Source organism: Lynx rufus, unplaced genomic scaffold (genome assembly GCF_022079265.1).
Source record: "Lynx rufus isolate CCGP_SWC_20201006 ecotype Redwood Valley unplaced genomic scaffold, mLynRuf1.p SCAF_4, whole genome shotgun sequence".
NCBI classification, from domain to species: Eukaryota; Metazoa; Chordata; class Mammalia; order Carnivora; family Felidae; genus Lynx; species Lynx rufus.
Genome location: NW_025814856.1, coordinates 51,132,937 through 51,150,278, shown reverse-complemented (window position 1 = coordinate 51,150,278; position 17,342 = coordinate 51,132,937). Strand labels below are relative to the sequence as shown.

Below are 17,342 nucleotides of genomic sequence, written 5' to 3'. Positions count from 1 at the left end.
ATCCACACATATTAACTCATTTTCACCCTCCCAAACCCTATGAGAAAGATGGTAACAGCATCTTGATTTTACAGATGAGAAAATGGAGGCTCAAGGAAAAGTGGCTGTACTGAGTCACTATGGCAGGACCAGAACTTGAACTGGGACTGTCTGACTACAGTGCCCTGTGCTTCACTACAGGGATGCGTGGAAGAGGGGACAGACTCCCTGGGGTCTTGCCTAGGCCCAGCAGCCTCACCTGCTTGTAGATGAGCTCGAAGGCTCCCGTGTCGCAGTTGCGGTCTAGCCGCCGGTCAATAACCACACGCAGGGTGTCAGCTTGCACACCTGCACAGAGCCGGGCGGTGACAGCCGTGGAGGGGGCCATGGTGGGGCTGGCATTGATCTCAATGAGCCAGGGCTGGAAGTCCTCACCAAACACAAAGTCAGCACCGTAAAGCTCGAAGCTGGCCTTCCGGCACTGCACAGTATCCTGGGAGGTCTGTAGGGCATGGATCACAGCAGCCTTCATGCCAGGCACGATGATGGTGGACCAAGCGTTTGGGGCCCCCATCTCCTGCAGGTGGGCCTGGAACTTCTGGCTTGACCACATGTTGTCTGAGGGCAGCAGCGGGTGTCGATGGCATGAATTCTCCAGGTGCTTCTGGATGGAGTTGTTGCACAGGTGCACTGAGCTGGGGCAGAAAGCAGAAAGCTGAGGTCTGGCTCCCTGTGCCTCTCCCACCCAAATGCGGGGAGGGCAGGCAAACCCTGGAACCAGCCCTGGGCCACCCTGGACTGTTCACCTTGAGATAGGGCTCAGCTAGGGTAGACAAGAAGGACAAAGATCTGGGTGCCACCACAATCTTCTAGGGCCAGAACCAGTCTTATCCCTTTGAGGGCACTACCTATGGGGCCACAGTATTATGTACATTAGTCCCAGTTAACCCTTCCAGCTCCTGGAAGGTAAGGTGGGTTAGAAGTATGGGCCCTGTAGTCAAACTGCTCAAGTCCCACCTTCACCACCGACTAGTTGTGAGATCTTTTCACCCAAGTGCTCCTTCACATCTGTCAAATGGGGTAGTAACAGTACCCACTTCACTGGGTTTTCATGAATGACTGAGATAATATACATGAAACACTTAGCACCTGTCACATAGGCAGCATTCAGTAACCGACAGCTATGAGTTTCATAATACTGCCTCCATTCTTCAGATGTGAGAAAAGAAGCATAAAGAGGTTTCACTTGGCCAAAGTCACACAGCCTAGAAGCTGCAGAGATGGAATCTGAACCCAGGACTCAACGAGACTTTCTCTCAGCCCCCAAGTTAATACTGCGACTTGACTCTCTGCTCTCGCATTTCTCCTGAACCCCCTGACCCTGCTCTACAGTCTTTTTTTAATAACATGTATCATTTTATTACCTATTAGATAATTCTACTTATTACATTCATTGCTTATCTATGAGTAACAGCATTAAAATGATGCCTTATAAGCATAAGATACTTAACATTACTTGTTCTAAAAACGATAAAATTAAGACGACCATTTTCTACTTAGAGTGGCAAAAATAATCAATAGCGTTGGGTAGGACATGGGCAGACACATTTCATACATATCCAGCTTATGTGCGGGAATGTGAACTCTTCAGAGCTGGGCTCTTGTTTTGTTCACTGCTGTATCTCAAATGCTAAAACACACTTGGTAGGTATCTGTTGGATGGATAGGAGACCTGCCTGTGTGCAGTCTGTGTGTGGAGCCCAGCATTGTACTGGGGAACCACCTGTTGCTTGTCAGCTCCCCAGCTAGACAGGAAGCTCACAGGAAACAAGGGATGGGGCTCACTTGTCCAGGTTCTTCAAGGAGAAGGGCTGTGTGGAGAAGCGAATGTAGCTGTCACGGTAGAACCACACGGTAAGTGGGTTCCAGTCAGTCACCAGGAACCACTGTCTCAGGTCAAACTTGGTGCCAAAGATGAGCAGGGGACGCTCAATATACTTCTGTACCACCCACTTGCCATCCTTCATCATCATGGGGTTGCCGTCTACCAGCTTCAGCATCTCCTCCAAGTGGTCCATACACATGATGCCTATGGGGGAAACAGGGTGGTCAGGGATCAGGTCAGGCTTGGGCTAGAAGGGCCAGGGGACCATGGAACTGATAGGGCCAAGTACGTAAGAGTGCTTCTCCAGAACCCTGTTCTCTTTGGCAAAGCTGAGAATCTGCTAAAGATTAAAAAAATTGGGCGGGGAAGGGGGGGAACACCTGGGTGGCTCAGTCAGTTAAGTGTCCAGCTTCAACTCAGTTCATGATCTCACAATCCGTGAGTTCGAGCCCCACATGGGGCTCTGTACTGACAGCTCAGAGCCTAGAGCCTGCTTCAAAGTCTGTGTCTCCCTTTCTCTCTGCCCCTCCCTGACTCACGCTCTGTCTCTCTGTCTCTTCCAAAAAAATAAACATTTTCAACGTTTTTTTTTTGTTTTTGTTTTTTTTTTTTTTTGGGACAGACAGAGACAGAGCATGAACGGGGGAGGGGCAGAGAGAGAGGGAGACACAGAATCGGAAACAGGCTCCAGGCTCTGAGCCATCAGCCCAGAGCCCGACGCGGGGCTCGAACTCACAGACCGCAAGATCGTGACCTGGCTGAAGTCGGACGCTTAACCGACTGCGCCACCCAGGCGCCCCCATATTGGGCTTTTTAAAATACCATATGCACATATGACTTTGATTAGTTTTTTCCCAATAATTAACAGAATATAAAACATAAAAGCAGGCAGTACAAAGGGTACACAATTAAAAATACTTCTTTCCCAGAGGCAGCCAACTGTTGCTTCCAGGTCCAATGGATATCCTTCCAAGTTATGGAAGATTTTACGTGTCTCAGTTTGATAAGATTCTATACATCTAACTAAACATGTTAAGGATTCAGAATAGTTCTTGGCCCATGGTGAGCATTCAGTAAATGTTAACTCCTATCACTATTATTAGTTACCTGTAGAATAAATTTCTAGCTGTAGATATGTTGGCTCCAAGGATATGTACATTTTTTCATTTTTATATTACCAAAGATGTTCTACCAGTCTGCACTCCCAGCAAAGTATATGAGATTATGTATTTTCCCACATCCTACCCAACACTACTGATTATTTTGGCCATTCTCTTAGGTAGAAAATAATTGCCTTATCTTAATTTTATCTCTTTTATGCAAGTGACATTAAGTATCTTATACTTAAAAGGCATCATTTCAATGCTGATACATATCAGAATCACATTGCAAACATACATACTCACAAGTCAATCTCATTCCTTCATTGTTTGGCACCCAAAGCAGACTGATCACCTGCCAATGGCACAGAATAACTTGTGTCTAGTTCCCAAACCAGATCCTTTCTCAAATGGCCAGAATGATCACCAAGATTCCCAAGAATACAACGCCTTGTATAACCAAAAATTAAGGCTATTCATGTCCACTGACCCAGCAATTTCATTTTTAAGAATTTATCCTAAGCCCAAAAGATATTTGCACAGGATGTTTATCATAGTGCTGCTTGTAACAGCAGTCAATCAACAATAAATAGGAAAAAAACTGGCAGCCATCTAAATATCCATCAGAAATGGATTAGGTAAATCCATGACAGTGCATCTAAGCAAGAGTGAAGTATGCAACTGTGAAACAGAATGAGATAAGAGAGTACATACTGTACTTTTATGTAACATCTAAAACTAGGCAACACTAATCTATAGTATTATAAATCAGAATAGGGGTTACCATTTTGTGGACATAGAGACTAAGAGGGGTCCAGGAGGGACCCTCTAGGGTACAGGTATTTTATTTCATAATCTGGGTACTTTCCACAAGTGTGTTCACTTTGTGACAATTTGTCGAGTTGTATGCTCACACCTTTTCATTGGAATATCACATGTGCATTTCAGTTAAGCTTTTCTAAAAAATGGAGATACAACTTTGAAATTTGGTGCTAAGTACATGGGGATTCACTGTGTTATTCTCTCTAGTTTTGTGTATCCTGAATGTGTACATAACAGTAAGCTAAAAACAAGAAAAAAAGAAAAAGCAGATCTAGATGTACTAAAATGAAGTCCAAAACTTATTAAGAAAAAGAAAGATGCAAAAAAGAGATGAGTTATACTAACTGACATGGAAAGATATAATAAATGAGAAAAGAAGGCTACAGAATAATATGGTGTTTAAAACAGGGGAGCCTGGATGGCCCAGTCAGTTGACCATCCAACTTTAGCTCAGGTCATGATCTCCTGGCTCATGAGTTCAAGCCCCACATCGGGCTTTGTGCCGACAGCTCAGAGCCTGGAGCCTGCTTCAGAATCTGTGACTCCCTCTCTCTCTGCCCCTCTCCTGCTCATGCTCTGTCTCTGTCTCTCAATAAATAAATAAATGTTAAAAAAAATTATTTTAATAAAACAACACACACACGCGCACACACACGCACCCTCCCTCACTCTCTTCCTCCCCAAATGCAGGGAAGGAAGTATAGAAAGAAACACACCAAAAGGTTAATAGTAGTTATCTCAGTGAAATCAAGAGTGGCTTTTGCTTTCTTTTTTCTATATTTCTGTATTGTCTAATCTTTTTTTAATAATAAATACATATTTTTATAATTAGAAAAAAACAACACAAGTATTTTCAAGGTAGGAAAAGAAAAGACCAAGATGCTGGTTTTGAAGTGACATGGGGATGTCACTCAGTGTCTGGACTGTAACAGCTTCACCTGGACATGAACAAACTCAGTATCTGGAGGATCTGGTGCAAAAGTCTGTTTTCCACATCTCATGAGTCCTTAACCAGTTTTTTAAGGCTGGGCTAATGCATCACCCCAACTTGTTGGCTCCCCTATTATAATTCCATTCATGTTGGGCTGAGCAGACAGGATAAAAAATAATAGCACATATACAGCAGTTACTATGTAAAAGCACATATTATATTCACTTATCCTCTGGAGTAGGTAATATTGGCTCCATTTACCGAATGATGAAATGAGGTAGAACAGAGGTTGACTCTCCTGCCCCAAGTCTTACAGACAGTAGGAGGCAGAGCTTGGGTTTGACCTGATGTAGTCTGGCTCTCAGCATCCATACTTTAACCACTGTGCTATACTTCACAAGGATGCACTGGTCAAATCAGAGAGCCCATAGATGACAGACCACTGCACATGAGTATCACCAGACACACCTAAAGCATTAACCCAACTCTGAGGGCAGGAGAGAAGATGACATCGTCATCACAGCAGCCAACGTTTGTGGGGCGATTACTCTGTGCCAGGCACCATGCTGAAATTTAGCCACAATACCTCATTTAATCCTCACCTCACAGGAGGTTATTATCATCCCTTACAGATGAAGTAACCGAGGTTCAGAGAGGTGATGTAACTTACTCAAGATCACACAGGCTATTAGTAGCAAAGCTGGGATTCAAACCCAGGCAGTTTGGGTCCAACACAGCCTGCACTACTAACCTCCCTAGCCTCTAGTTAGAGACGCAAGCTGTAGGGTGCTGTTGCAGGAAGCAGGGGCTGACTCCCACCTCGTCCTCGGGACTTGGCTCCCGGCTTCACGATCCAGATGTTGCGATCTCCTTCCATGTCTATCTGCGGCACCACGGCCCGCAGCTGCTGCAGGATGTCCTCACAGCGCTGGATCTGAGTGTCGAGGTGCCTGAGCTCTGCCCCCTCGCTGTGGGGAGATGATGGGACTTGGGCAGGGCTGGGTCTGGGGGCAGCCTGGTGGACAAGGCAAGAGGAAACACAAGCCCCCTGGCCATGGTCCAACCAGCCTAGGTCATACCCTCCCCCGAGAGAGCCAGATAGGTCTCCTCCAAACCTCCATCCCACCCTCAAGCTGCCCCCCAAATTCTAACTGGCCTAGGGTGCCATCTGAGAATGCTAGAATATGAAAGGGGGATATTCCACTTATTACACGCCCTCCTACTCCAACATTCCACCTTCTGCCACCTACCTTCTGTTACAATAGAACTGCCTTCAGCTGAATTTAATCACACCAGCATCTGATGATGAGGCACTGCTATGTGCCAGGCATGGTGCCAGGGGTTTCACATATATTATCACTAATCTTCTCTATGGCCCTGCCAGGGAAGTATTACTGTGTAAACTGAAGCTGGGAGAGTTCAGAGACTTGCCCAAGGCCTCATATTGAGTTAAGTGGCTGAGTCAGGATGCAAATGCTGTCCTGTATGATCCCTCCACCCACAGATGCTTTTTGGGGTTCATATTCCTCCAAACCTGGACCTAACACCAGTTGATAGGTGGGTCCCTTCCTGGTCTAATTCTTCCTAAGCACATCTGTATCACACATCTTGGCTTGTTTCTCGTCTCATCATCTACGCTTATTTGGTTATTGTGTCTGTCTCCCTCCCCTGGAATCCAAGCTCCATGAGAGCAGGAACATTTTTTACAGTCACTATTCTGCTGTATTCCCATCCCCCAGCAGTACACCTTTTAGGTACTCCCCAAGTCTGTTGAGTGGATGAATGGTTGCCTGCCTCAGCAACTGGGCTGTGCAGATAAGAGTTCATGGACAAAGACAGACTCTGTTCTCTACAAGACACAAATGTACTGAACTAAACCAAGTCATGAAATACCCTAGATGGCAGCCTCATCCACACTTTCCCATTCCTTTTCTTCTGACTGAATAGGAAGGAAGCTTCCACTAGATGCTAATGCCTTTTTACATCTTAGCCTTATGAATGTCTGCAGCCTTGAAGAACTTATACCTCTTTTAACAATGAGGCAGCAGCACCCAATGGGGAAGCACCAGAAGCAGAGACAGCCAAATGGTGGGGGCTAGGCATGGCCTCTTAGGAAAATTCACACTCAAGTCCTAAATCTTCTATTTCCAGAGGGTTTGCTGGAAACTTTTCTGTGGGCCATGGCATAGGGAATCTGCTTAATAAACCTGTGATTTGGCCCAGGGAAGTGTCATATGATGGTGGCAAGGGCATGTGTCATTTGAAAAAGTACATTAGACATAACAATACCATTTTTATATTTAACAACAAACAACAAAAAAGCAACTGGTGTTTTTGTGGGAAGTCAACCTTGATAAAAGCCTGGCTGGTGAGCCATGTATGTGTTTTTAAAAAGTTGAAAACAGGGGCTCCTGGGTGGCTCAGTCAGTTAAGCAACCGGCTCATGGTTTCAGCTCAGGTCATGATCTCACAGTTTCTGAGTTTGAGTCCCACATTAGGCTCTGCACTGGCAGTGCGGAGCCTGCTTGGGATTCTCTCCCTTTTCCTCTCTCTCTCTCTCTCTGCTCCTCCCCTACTTGTGCTCTCTCTCTCTCTCTCTCACTCAAAATAAATAAACTTAAAAAAAAAAAAGCAGTTGAAAACATAGCCATAAGTACTGCATAAATTAATGAATGCTAACTATCCATAACTTCAGTGAGTGAACCACTTAACAGCATTTATATTTGACTGAGGCAGCCATGTACCCCAAAACCTTTTTTTTTTTTTTTTAAGGTAGGCTCTATGCCTATCATGGGACTTGAACTCATGACTCTGAGATCAGGAGTTGCATGCTCCACCAACTGAGCCAGCCAGGCACCCTTATATGATGTAATATTTTACATAATCCCAACTTTTGAGAAGTGCCTAAGGCTCTTTAGAACTTACCTCACATCTAGAAATACAAAGGACTCATGTTCTAATGTTCTTAGTCTTGAGAATTCTTAGTTTAAGAAGGAGGGGCTTTTTCTGATACTTCTCTGGTAGTTAAGGTAGTATAGGGTCACCTAGTTTTTAATTTCTAACATTTAAAACAGATACAAATGAATTATTTATCAATAATGAAGGTTTGCTCAGTATGTCATTCATTCTAAGTTCATTTATTAATTCTTTAGTCTCCCCTATCAAAATCAGTAAGTCTGCCCATTCCTTTCTATTAAAACCACCCCAGCTGAGGCCCTTAGCACTCCCACCTGACTTGCTGCAGCCTCCCCACCTGAGCTGTACACCCACTGAGGGCAGGGACTACACTTCATTTTTGGAGACTGGCACAATGCTGGGCACACAGGAAGCGCTCAATAAATGCTGGGTGCCCTCCTGCCTTGGGGGCGCTTCTCCCTTCCTCTCTCCTGCACACCTCTGCTGAATCGAATTCCTGTCTCAACTCAACTCCCTTCCTCTGATTAAGAACTTTTTCCCAAAGTGTGTTCTGAGAACACAACCCCTCAGGATGCTTGGGGTAGGGCGGGGGCTGGGGTCACAAAAGTACAGGATATAGTGCACAGTCTGTCTCTTGGAGGTTGACATCACCCACAGGTTCTGAAAAGTCTTGCATCAAGGAAGCCTAAATTCATTAACTTTGTTTAACCTGATGTTTTCCAAATGCAACTGACCACAAAAGCCTTTCTTTCATCAAATCGATTTAGGTCCCACAGAGCTAAGCATCCTATGGAGCATCCTTTGGGAAACACTGGCCTCCAGGATAAATCCCAAATGACTTGACAGACTCTCATTTTGTGAAAGAATCCTGGGAGTTACACTGAGTGCATAACACAAATTATCCTGTCTAATCCTACCTTGGAGGCAGACATTATTTTGCATGTGAAAAGTAAAGCTCAGAGAGATGACCTTTGCCAAGGCCAAAGAGCTTGGAAGGTGCTAAAAGTCAGGACTATCTGACAGCACAGGCCATGATCTCAGTAATTATGGCACGTCAACCAAGATTCAGGAAGAATGATTTGGGACCTGTCATGAAGGCAGTGGGAGCCCCCGAGGGTTCTTGAACAGTAGAGGCAGGGCAAACAAAAGTGGGAGGCCTGGGGAGGAGAGAGTCTATCTCTGAGCTTCAGCTCAGAACACAGAAGCCCCCTGAGGGCCAGGGGGAACCTGCCCAGACCCCGCAGCCCTGCGGCAGAGGTACTCACTGGACCACTTGGTAATAGCGCTGGAGGAAGAGGGACCAGCCCTCGGGGCTGAGGTACAGTGGCGCCTCCAGGCCCTTGTCGATGTCCATGTGAGCCAGGTTGCTAAGGTGCTCCTCACAGGCACACAAAGCCTCATCCACAAACTCTGGGGACACTGTCGCTGGCTTTTTCTCCTGTTTCTTGGGCTGCTTGTCTCCTGAAGACAGAAAGGGGCCTGTCACTATCTGACACGCAAGGCACATAACCTGACATATGCCACAGCCTCCAATGCTCTAAGGCCTGTCATTTGCCTTAGGCCCAGTATACACCTGTACCCTATACTGTCCTGGGACTTGTCACTTACCTGAGGCTTTGTTCTAAATTCACCTGTGACCCTAGTACTCACCCTTGGCCCCACTGTTCCAGGACCTGTTATTCACTTGAGGTTCTACCCTAAATGCCCCAAAGCCTCTCAGGATATAGCCCCAGCACACACCTGTAGCCTCTCTGTTCCTGGGACCTCTGACACACATAAGGCCCTTGTGTCCCTGATCCTGGCACACAAGTCTTCTTTTCACCTGACACACCCAGGAGACAGCAATGGAGAGAACTCTTTCTGGAAGAGGCAGGAATTTTCCTCTATCCAGTACAGCTGCCCCCTACTTTCCTGAATCCATGGCTGATAGGCCCTTGGATAATAGGATGGACACTCAGAGGTAGGAACTAAGTTCAGAGACAGAAAGGGCAGGCTATGGGTTGAGCCAACATGCAGTAAGGGATTCTCTGTGTACCCCTGCCCCCTGCCACAAGGGACAAGGGGTCCTCAGACCACATAAAAGTACATGGTTTCACTGCTTCTTCCTCATCCGAGACCTGAGCTCCCCACAGGCAGGGATGGACCATGTCTTCTTAGTCTGTCCTCTCTATACTGCTTGGCCACATGCCAGGCCCATGGGATGGCTGGATGATGCAGTGGATTAATTAACAAGTGGATCAGAAGACAGGTGGGTGATTGGGAAAGAAGAACAGATGAGTGGGTGGAGTGGAGGATACATGGATGGTGGATAGGAGAATGGAAAAGCAGGTGGGTAGATAGGTAGATGAGTTTGTGGCAGGATGGGAAGGAAGGTAGGTAGAGGAGAGGATGGATCAATAAGGAGTGTGGAGCTGAGAGAAGGTAGGTGAATGAGTAGATCAACAGTGTGGAAATGAATGATAAATGGATGGGCAGGTGAATGTGAGCTCAGTGGGTGGGGGTGGGGGACTAGGCAGGTAGACAGGTGAGTAGATGGATGGATGGACAAGTGGGTGGGTACATGTATGGATGGTGGGTGGGAAGAAGAAAGATGATGGGGAGGGGCAGATGGATGTGGCTAATACATAGACAGATGTGTAGATGAACACATGGATGGATGGGTGGAAGGATAAATGAAACAGGTAGGGAGTGGAGGTAACCATAGTACTTACCTGGGGCCTCTTCCTCTTCTGCCTGGATAGAGAACGACTTCCATTCGGACTTCACCACCAGCTTGAGAACGTTGCGGGCAGCTGTCAGCCAGAAGTCCTCTGCTCCCGGGGCAGGGGATACCCTGCTCAGCCCCTAGGCTCAGGCCTGTTCTGGTTCCGGAACCTGATCATAACCTGCCCCATTTTGGATCCAGAACCTAACTTCTGACTCTAGACTCTGGGGTTAGAACCTGGCTCCTGTTGCAGTTGTAGATCCAGGCCTAGAATCTGATGTGGCATATATACTGCCTTCAGAATCTTGCCTAGACCTGTTGTCTCATTTTCCCCTTCTGTTCCTTCCGATACACTTTTGATACTTATTCTAGCCTGAGAACCAGACCTGAGCCCAAAACCTATGTCAGATTTGGAGATGAATTTAAACCTAGCATCTAATCTGAACCCAAATTCTGACCTGAACTTGGAACATGTTCTGAAGTCGGAAACTACTCTGCCTTAGAAGTCCAAAGTCCACAGCCTTTTCTAGATTTGGAACCCAATCTACCCAGTGGAATTTGCCACAGGCCTGGAATATACAGTGGACTCTAAACTCAACCAATCGACCAACTCTGAGAACCTGCTTTAGAATACAAATTAAGCTATCTGAGCTCTTCTGGAGGTCTGGGTTGACCAAGCTAGGAAGTTCATTATGGGAGTCACATTAGGGAAGATAAGGATTGGAAATGGAGAAGGAAGTCAGCTGGAGTGAATGAGAGCATCTAAAGATAGGCCTTTTGCTCTCTAACACGAACCAGGGTTTTAGCCTGGGGGTCCAGGAATGGGGCTGGCATCTCCTTACCTATGAAGGCCTTTTTGTCATCCTCAGCACCCAGGCGGTAGCAGCGTGGAAAGAAGGAGTCAGCATCAGCCTCATCAAACCACGGCAAATTCCGGAGATTGAGACACAGACCCACCTATGAAGTTAGCCACTGAGGGGGCACAGTGGGACTTTCCCAGAGCACCTCAAGGGACTTCCCACATTCGCCACATGCCCAGACAGCTCAGGGAGACCCTGCTTAAATGTTCTCAGAGCCTCTGCTGCACTTGATAGGCCTGACTCACTCATCCATTTCCTTATGTATGCCCATGCAGTTTGCTCTGCCAAGAATGCCCTATATCCTTCTTATCCATCCTTCACATTCTTTTTTTTTTTTTAAGTTTATTTATTTTGAGAGAGAGAGAGAGGGAAAAAGAGAGAGCATGAGCAGGAAAGGGGCAGAGGGAGAGAGAGCAGAGCCATCAGCACTGTGAGATCAAGCCTGAGCCAAAATGAAGAGTTGGATGCTTAACCCACTAGGCCACCCAAGTGTCCCCATCCTTTCACATTCTTAAAGACCTGCCTCCTTTAGGATATCTTCCCAGCCCGCACCAATAACATACTAGTAGGTTCTAATAATAAAGCTCTTCATTCTTGCCAGAACCCTACAAAATAGGTGGTATTGGTATTCTCAGCACCTGGGTGGCCCAGTGGGTTGGGCATCTGACTTCAGCTCAGGTCATGATCTCCCAGTTCATGGGTTTAAGCCCTGAATCTGGCTCTGTGCTGACAGCTTAGAGCCTGGAGCCTGCTTCATATTCTGTGTCTCCCTCTCCTTCTTCCCCTCCCCTGCTTATGTTCTCTCTCTCTCAAAAATGGATGAAGAATAAAAATTAAAATTAAAAATAAAAAAATAAACAAGAGGAAACTGAGGCTCAGAGAGGTGAAAACACTTGTTAATAAACCCAGGTAAGATCGAATGGATCCATCAGCCAGATACCCCTTGCTTAACTGGTAAGGGGTCTCTTGTTTACAGTCATTGGATTTGGTGTTTTCTTGGCTCCAGATGCCGTTTGGATCCCGGAATCAATCTTAGTCATTATGTGTACATTTGCCAGATATGCTGCAGGGGTTGGATTTGAACCCAGGCCTGCCTGACTCCAAATCTCACTGAACTATATACCTCTCCACCTCCTAAGAACTCTTACTGACAAGGAAAGCAGGGAGTGGGGTTGCCAGCCCAAGGACTAGTCGGTTAGAAGCTGCTATGCCCTCTCCGCTGGGGAACCCACCTTTGTGGTAAAGGAGCCAGCCCGGGCATAGTGGTTTATCATCTGATCCTTGGAGAGGATTTGACAGTCCAACACGTCCCGCCGAGTGGTCCAGATGAAATAGGGGATCTCGTTCCGAACCATGCGGGACTGGGGAGAGCAGAGGAGAGGGGGGAGGCTGGTATTTCTCAGCACAAGGCCTGAGAAACTGCTCCTCACTCTGTTGAGCCTGTGTGTGTGGGTGTGTTTGTATGTGTGCGTGGGTGAATGGAAGAAGAGTATGCTTCCAAGGTGGCCTCTAGCCCACACCCCATCTTGGTATAAGGTAAAAAGAGACATCTCTTCCTCCAGGGCACATACTTGTGAGCAGAAAGCAGGCTGGCTGGCAGAACTCCTTTTGTCAGGTGCCCCTAGGCAGTGACTGAGCCACACAACCGAATGCCACACCTTTGTTTTGGCCCATGGCTATCAGTGACAGGACAGTGACTCCAAGCTGATGGGCACAGAGTGTGTGACAAAGACTCTCTCAGGACTCTACCTCCTTCATCCTTCCCACAATTCTGGGAGGTAGAATTACTAACAGGCAATGACATCATGTGTCGGGCCCTGTTCTAAGTGCCTTTTTTTTTTTTAAGTGGTTTTCCTATCAATTCATTTAATGCTCATAAGAACCCCACGAAGTAGGTGCTATTGTTATCCCCATTTCACAGATGAGGGAACTGAGGCACAAGCAGGGTAAGTGACTTATCTAAGAGCTCACAGGCTCGAGCCACATGAAACTGCCAGTGTTCAACTTTTTCTGACATAAAAAAATGACAATTTGGTATAGTTCAGCTTATTAAGTGGTGGTGCCAAGATTTAAAGCCAAGTGTCCTCACTTCAACACAGAGGTGTCCTCACCTCCATACCATCATATCAGCACCTTTCAGAGCTTTTTAGGCACTTCCTTCCAGCCTTCGCTTGCCAAGGGCAGAGAAAGGATGTGAAATAAGGGGGTTTTATTTGGAAGGGGGAATTACTAGGTGGGCAGGTTATGCTGGCTTATAACCTAGCAGAGTTCTGATCCCAGGCCAGCCTTGTCTGAGCCCCACTGTGTCCCTCACCACTCTGCTGGCGCATCCAGGCTTTATAGAAGCAGTTTTTACTATAGATGAGGAAACTGAAGCCCAGAGAAGGAAAGGACTTCTCTGAGGTGACCTAGCTGGACTCTACTGCTCTCCCTCTAAGTCCCTCACTGCCAGCCCCCGGGGCCCTCACCATCAGAGCATGTGTTCCATCTAGATCATCAAATTCCAGTAAATCATCAAAGTCAAACAGCTGTGGTGGCTGAAATGCCTCGTCCTCATCTTCATCCTCTGTGGATGCAGAGCCCAGGCCTGGTGAGGCCCCTGTCCCTGCTCCATAGGCCCATACCAAAGTCTCAACCCTGGGATAGAGGGAACCAAAGGAAAGGGACTCAGGAGGGGCAGCCTGTGGAAAGGGAGGGAATGGCTCACCACCCTCAGTGGTGTCACTATCACCCATTACTGAGCTATCCAGATCCTTCTGGGGTGGCGGCAGGGTGGTGCCTGAGTGATGGACCATCTTCTTCTCCACCCAGCCTCTCCGGCGCAAGAGGCACCGTATCACTGGGTAGCGGCCTTGGATCATAAAGATCTTCTTCTGCTGTAAGTTGAGAGAAGGATACTTATTCAGTGAGTATCATCCAAGTGCCAGACATATGAGATATAGTAGTGAACCAGACAGTTCTGGTTTCTGCCTTCAGGAAATGTTTATGTTCTAATAGGAGAGACAAATTATAAACACATAGAGAAATAAATATGCATAGTAATAATTATAATGGTAATAGCTAACAATTATTGAGCACCTACTATGCACTGCTTAGCTTATATGTATTATTAATAATATGTATTCTTAATAGATGCTATTATCCCCATTTAAGTGGTTATGAAACAGAGACATAGGTTGAATAGTTTGGCCACAGAGTAATTAAGTGAAAAAGCATTTAAATCCAGGTTGGCTGCTTCCCAAAACTGGATGCTCAACAGGGACCTAGAGAGACTAGAAATACGTACATGGGAACGGTAAGAAGGAGTGTACAGAACTAGGCAAACGGCAGTTCAGGCAGAGGGAAAAGCATGTACAAAGATCTTGAGGCCGAACAGAGATCAGAAGAAACTGGAAGGAAGCCAGGGAGGATACGGTGTGGAAAATGAGGGCAGAGCTCCTAAGGAAGCAGGTAGTGGTAGCTTCAGGAGACTGAGGAAGGCCTGCAGGCCTTGAACAGACTTGAATTTTATATTGAGGGTAGCATGAAGCAATAAAGGCAAAGTGAGGACATGATATGCTTGGAGGCTTTATAAGTTTGGCTTGCTGCTATACAGAGAACAGATGGAGGGGAAAGGGGTAGGTAGGAGAGGGGACCAGGGAGACCAGTTAGAAGGCTGTCGTGGTTTGGGCAGGAGAAAAATCACAATAGCATTCTAGAATGAGGGTGAAGATGTGGAGAAGGTGACAGAGTGGAGACTCGCTTTGGAAATAGACATGACTGGTTTTGCTCATGGGGTTAGATGTGTAGTAGGTAAGCAGGGTGCCTGGCTGGCTCAGTCAGTACAGCACTCAACTCTTGATCTCAGGGTCGTGAGTTCCAGCCCCATGCTAGGCAGAGAGTTTACTTAAAAACAAAAACAAGAACAAAACATGGTTATCTAGATGTGTGGGTGAACAAACAGAAAGATCATATTTCTGGCTTGAGAACTCGGAGACAGGAAGACCGGAGATTAGGGAGGATGACACGTTTAGGCAGGAAAATCAAGAATATGGTTTGGGGCATGGGTATGAAATGCTTCTAAATTCTCTCTGGGTGGATATGTCAAGTAGGGGGATGGATCTAAGGAGTGTGGAGTCAAAAGAGAGACAAGGGTATGTAGAGGGCACAGCATGTTGACCGGACCCAAAGCCAAGAAGATCGGTGTGGAGAGAGATCCAAGGAACCAGGAAAGCCCTGTAGAGCCTTCAAAGGCTGAAAATTAGCAGCCAGGGAGGGAGAAAGGAAAACTAGGGGTGTGCAGACAGCCAAGGGGGAAGGGTATGTGGGGCAGCAGTGTAGAGTGACACAAGGTACCAGACCAAGATTAAGACAGAAAGGGGGCTGCTGGATTTGGCTCCTTGGAGGTCAGAGTGACTGGGACGGATGGGAGTGGGTTAAGGCTAGAAACCAGAGGCTAAGAGCTGAGTGGTGAATCCCAGGTAAATAAGTTAGACAATTCCACAAGAAGGGGTACTGAAGAATTGGGAATATTTTAAGATGGGTGTGGGATCAAGGTTTTTGGTTTTGTTCGTTTGTTTTTAAAGAATGAAGGAATACAGTTAGGAGAGGCAGATTAAGCCATTCTCAGGGCCCTTTCTAGACACCCCCCAGCCCCCTCCGACCTTGACAGCTCTCTCCACGTGGATCCTGGCGTTTCTGAGCCGGCCCATGTGGTGAGACGCCTTGGAGAATCCTTGCCAGAGGACAAGGGAACCTGCAAAAAGATGCGGAGTGGGCATGGGGCAGCCTGGGAGCTCGGCCTAGCGTCTCTCCGGGCCTCCCGACGCCCACACTCCTTTCTCCACCCTTCATCCGTATACCCACACTCCGCACTTCTCCCGACCCCTCATTCCCCCCACCCCAAGTCATCTCGTCCTCTCCACCACCTCCGACCAGGATAGGCAGGCCGCAACGGGCCTCATCCTCCTGTGACTGGGCATCATCCAGGGCCGAGGTGTGCGGGGACCTGAAACGGCAGAGATCCTCGGTGCTCTGCGCGTGGATGCCGTAGGCCGGCAACTCGAACGCGCGGCTTAGGCCGCGCGCAGCGGCGGGGCTCCCGGCCCCGCGTTTGCGGCCTGCGCGAGCCCCCTCGGGACGGGCGGAGGCAGGCCCAGGTCCCGGCGGCTTCTCGGGAGGCTGGAACTCGGTGTGGTGCGCACACGGCCATGGGGCGGAGGTTCTGGTGCGTGACTCCGTAGGCTGCGGCTTCCGCCGCCAGCTGCACACCGGGCCGCCCTCCCGGCAGAACCAGGCAGCAGAACTCCGGGGCGCGGCCCCCAGCTCCCCCACGCTCAGAAGCAGGGAGGCGCCGGGGCCCTGCATGCGCCGCTCACGGCAAGCGCTGTCCCGGCGCTCGAGAGCCCGCCTCCCCTCTGCACACCGCCTCTACTCAGGGGAGGGCCCAGCGGAGGCTGGAGAGAAGCCCTCAGTTCCGAGGCCCCGCCCTCTGTTTGCTGTCGCCCTGGAAACCATTCCCCGGGCACAATCAGGGCTCAGGTAGTGGGTTGCGGACTCCCTCCAGCGGGCTAAAATACGGACCTCACCGAAGGTGGAAGCACAGAGCACCGCACTGCCAGTTAACTTCAGGGTCATGGTTCCTGTGGTTTGGGTCATTCCACAGTATTTATAGAGAGCAACCGTGATATGCAGGCAGCAAGCTAGGTGCTGGAGACTGGAAGAAGAAACTAGAGGTGACCCCTGACCTCATGGGGGTTACAGCCCAGTGGAGGGAAAACAAAATAGCAAGCAACAAAGAAATAAAACAGCTGTAGGTATGATAAGGGCAATCAACAAGCAGTAAACTGAAACCAGGAAGGGGATAAAGTTTAGAGAAGGCAAAGATGTCCTCTCTGAAGAGGTGACATTTAAGCTGAAGACTACACAACGCCAAGGAGGTCAGGAGTTGGCTAGGGAAGAGAAAAGGAATAGTATTCCAGGGAGAGGAAAGTCTCAGCAACAGCCCCGAGGAGGTTAAGAACCTTCCCTGGGAACTAAAAGGCAACCAGTGTGGCTGGAGCCTAGTGAAACTGGATCAGATCTACAGAGCAATAGGGGCGCCTGGGTGGCGCAGTCGGTTAAGCGTCCGACTTCAGCCAGGTCACGATCTCGCGGTCCGTGAGTT

At 47.9% G+C, this 17,342-nt stretch overlaps 1 protein-coding gene across 9 annotated transcripts in view; it reads right to left on the bottom strand.

Moving 5' to 3' along the window:
* Nucleotides 1-17,342, bottom strand: part of TTLL3 (tubulin tyrosine ligase like 3) — a 27,546-nt gene extending 10,204 nt beyond the window's left edge. For 4 of the 9 annotated variants that reach the window (XM_047095004.1, XM_047095008.1, XM_047095001.1 and 1 more), the window contains exons 1-10: nt 16,078-17,342; nt 15,841-15,932; nt 13,666-14,073; nt 12,430-12,558; nt 11,180-11,294; nt 10,345-10,443; nt 8,899-9,094; nt 5,537-5,685; nt 1,825-2,068; nt 239-674 (exon numbers count right to left, since the gene is read on the bottom strand). In XM_047095004.1, coding sequence (XP_046950960.1) covers nt 239-674; nt 1,825-2,068; nt 5,537-5,685; nt 8,899-9,094; nt 10,345-10,443; nt 11,180-11,294; nt 12,430-12,558; nt 13,666-14,073; nt 15,841-15,932; nt 16,078-16,543 — 2,334 coding nt within the window. In that variant the 5' untranslated portion in view covers nt 16,544-17,342. The remainder of the gene's footprint in view (nt 1-238; nt 675-1,824; nt 2,069-5,536; nt 5,686-8,898; nt 9,095-10,344; nt 10,444-11,179; nt 11,295-12,429; nt 12,559-13,665; nt 14,074-15,840; nt 15,933-16,077) is intronic. The other 5 variants (XM_047095005.1, XM_047095006.1, XM_047095002.1 and 2 more) reach the window with 5 other exon arrangements.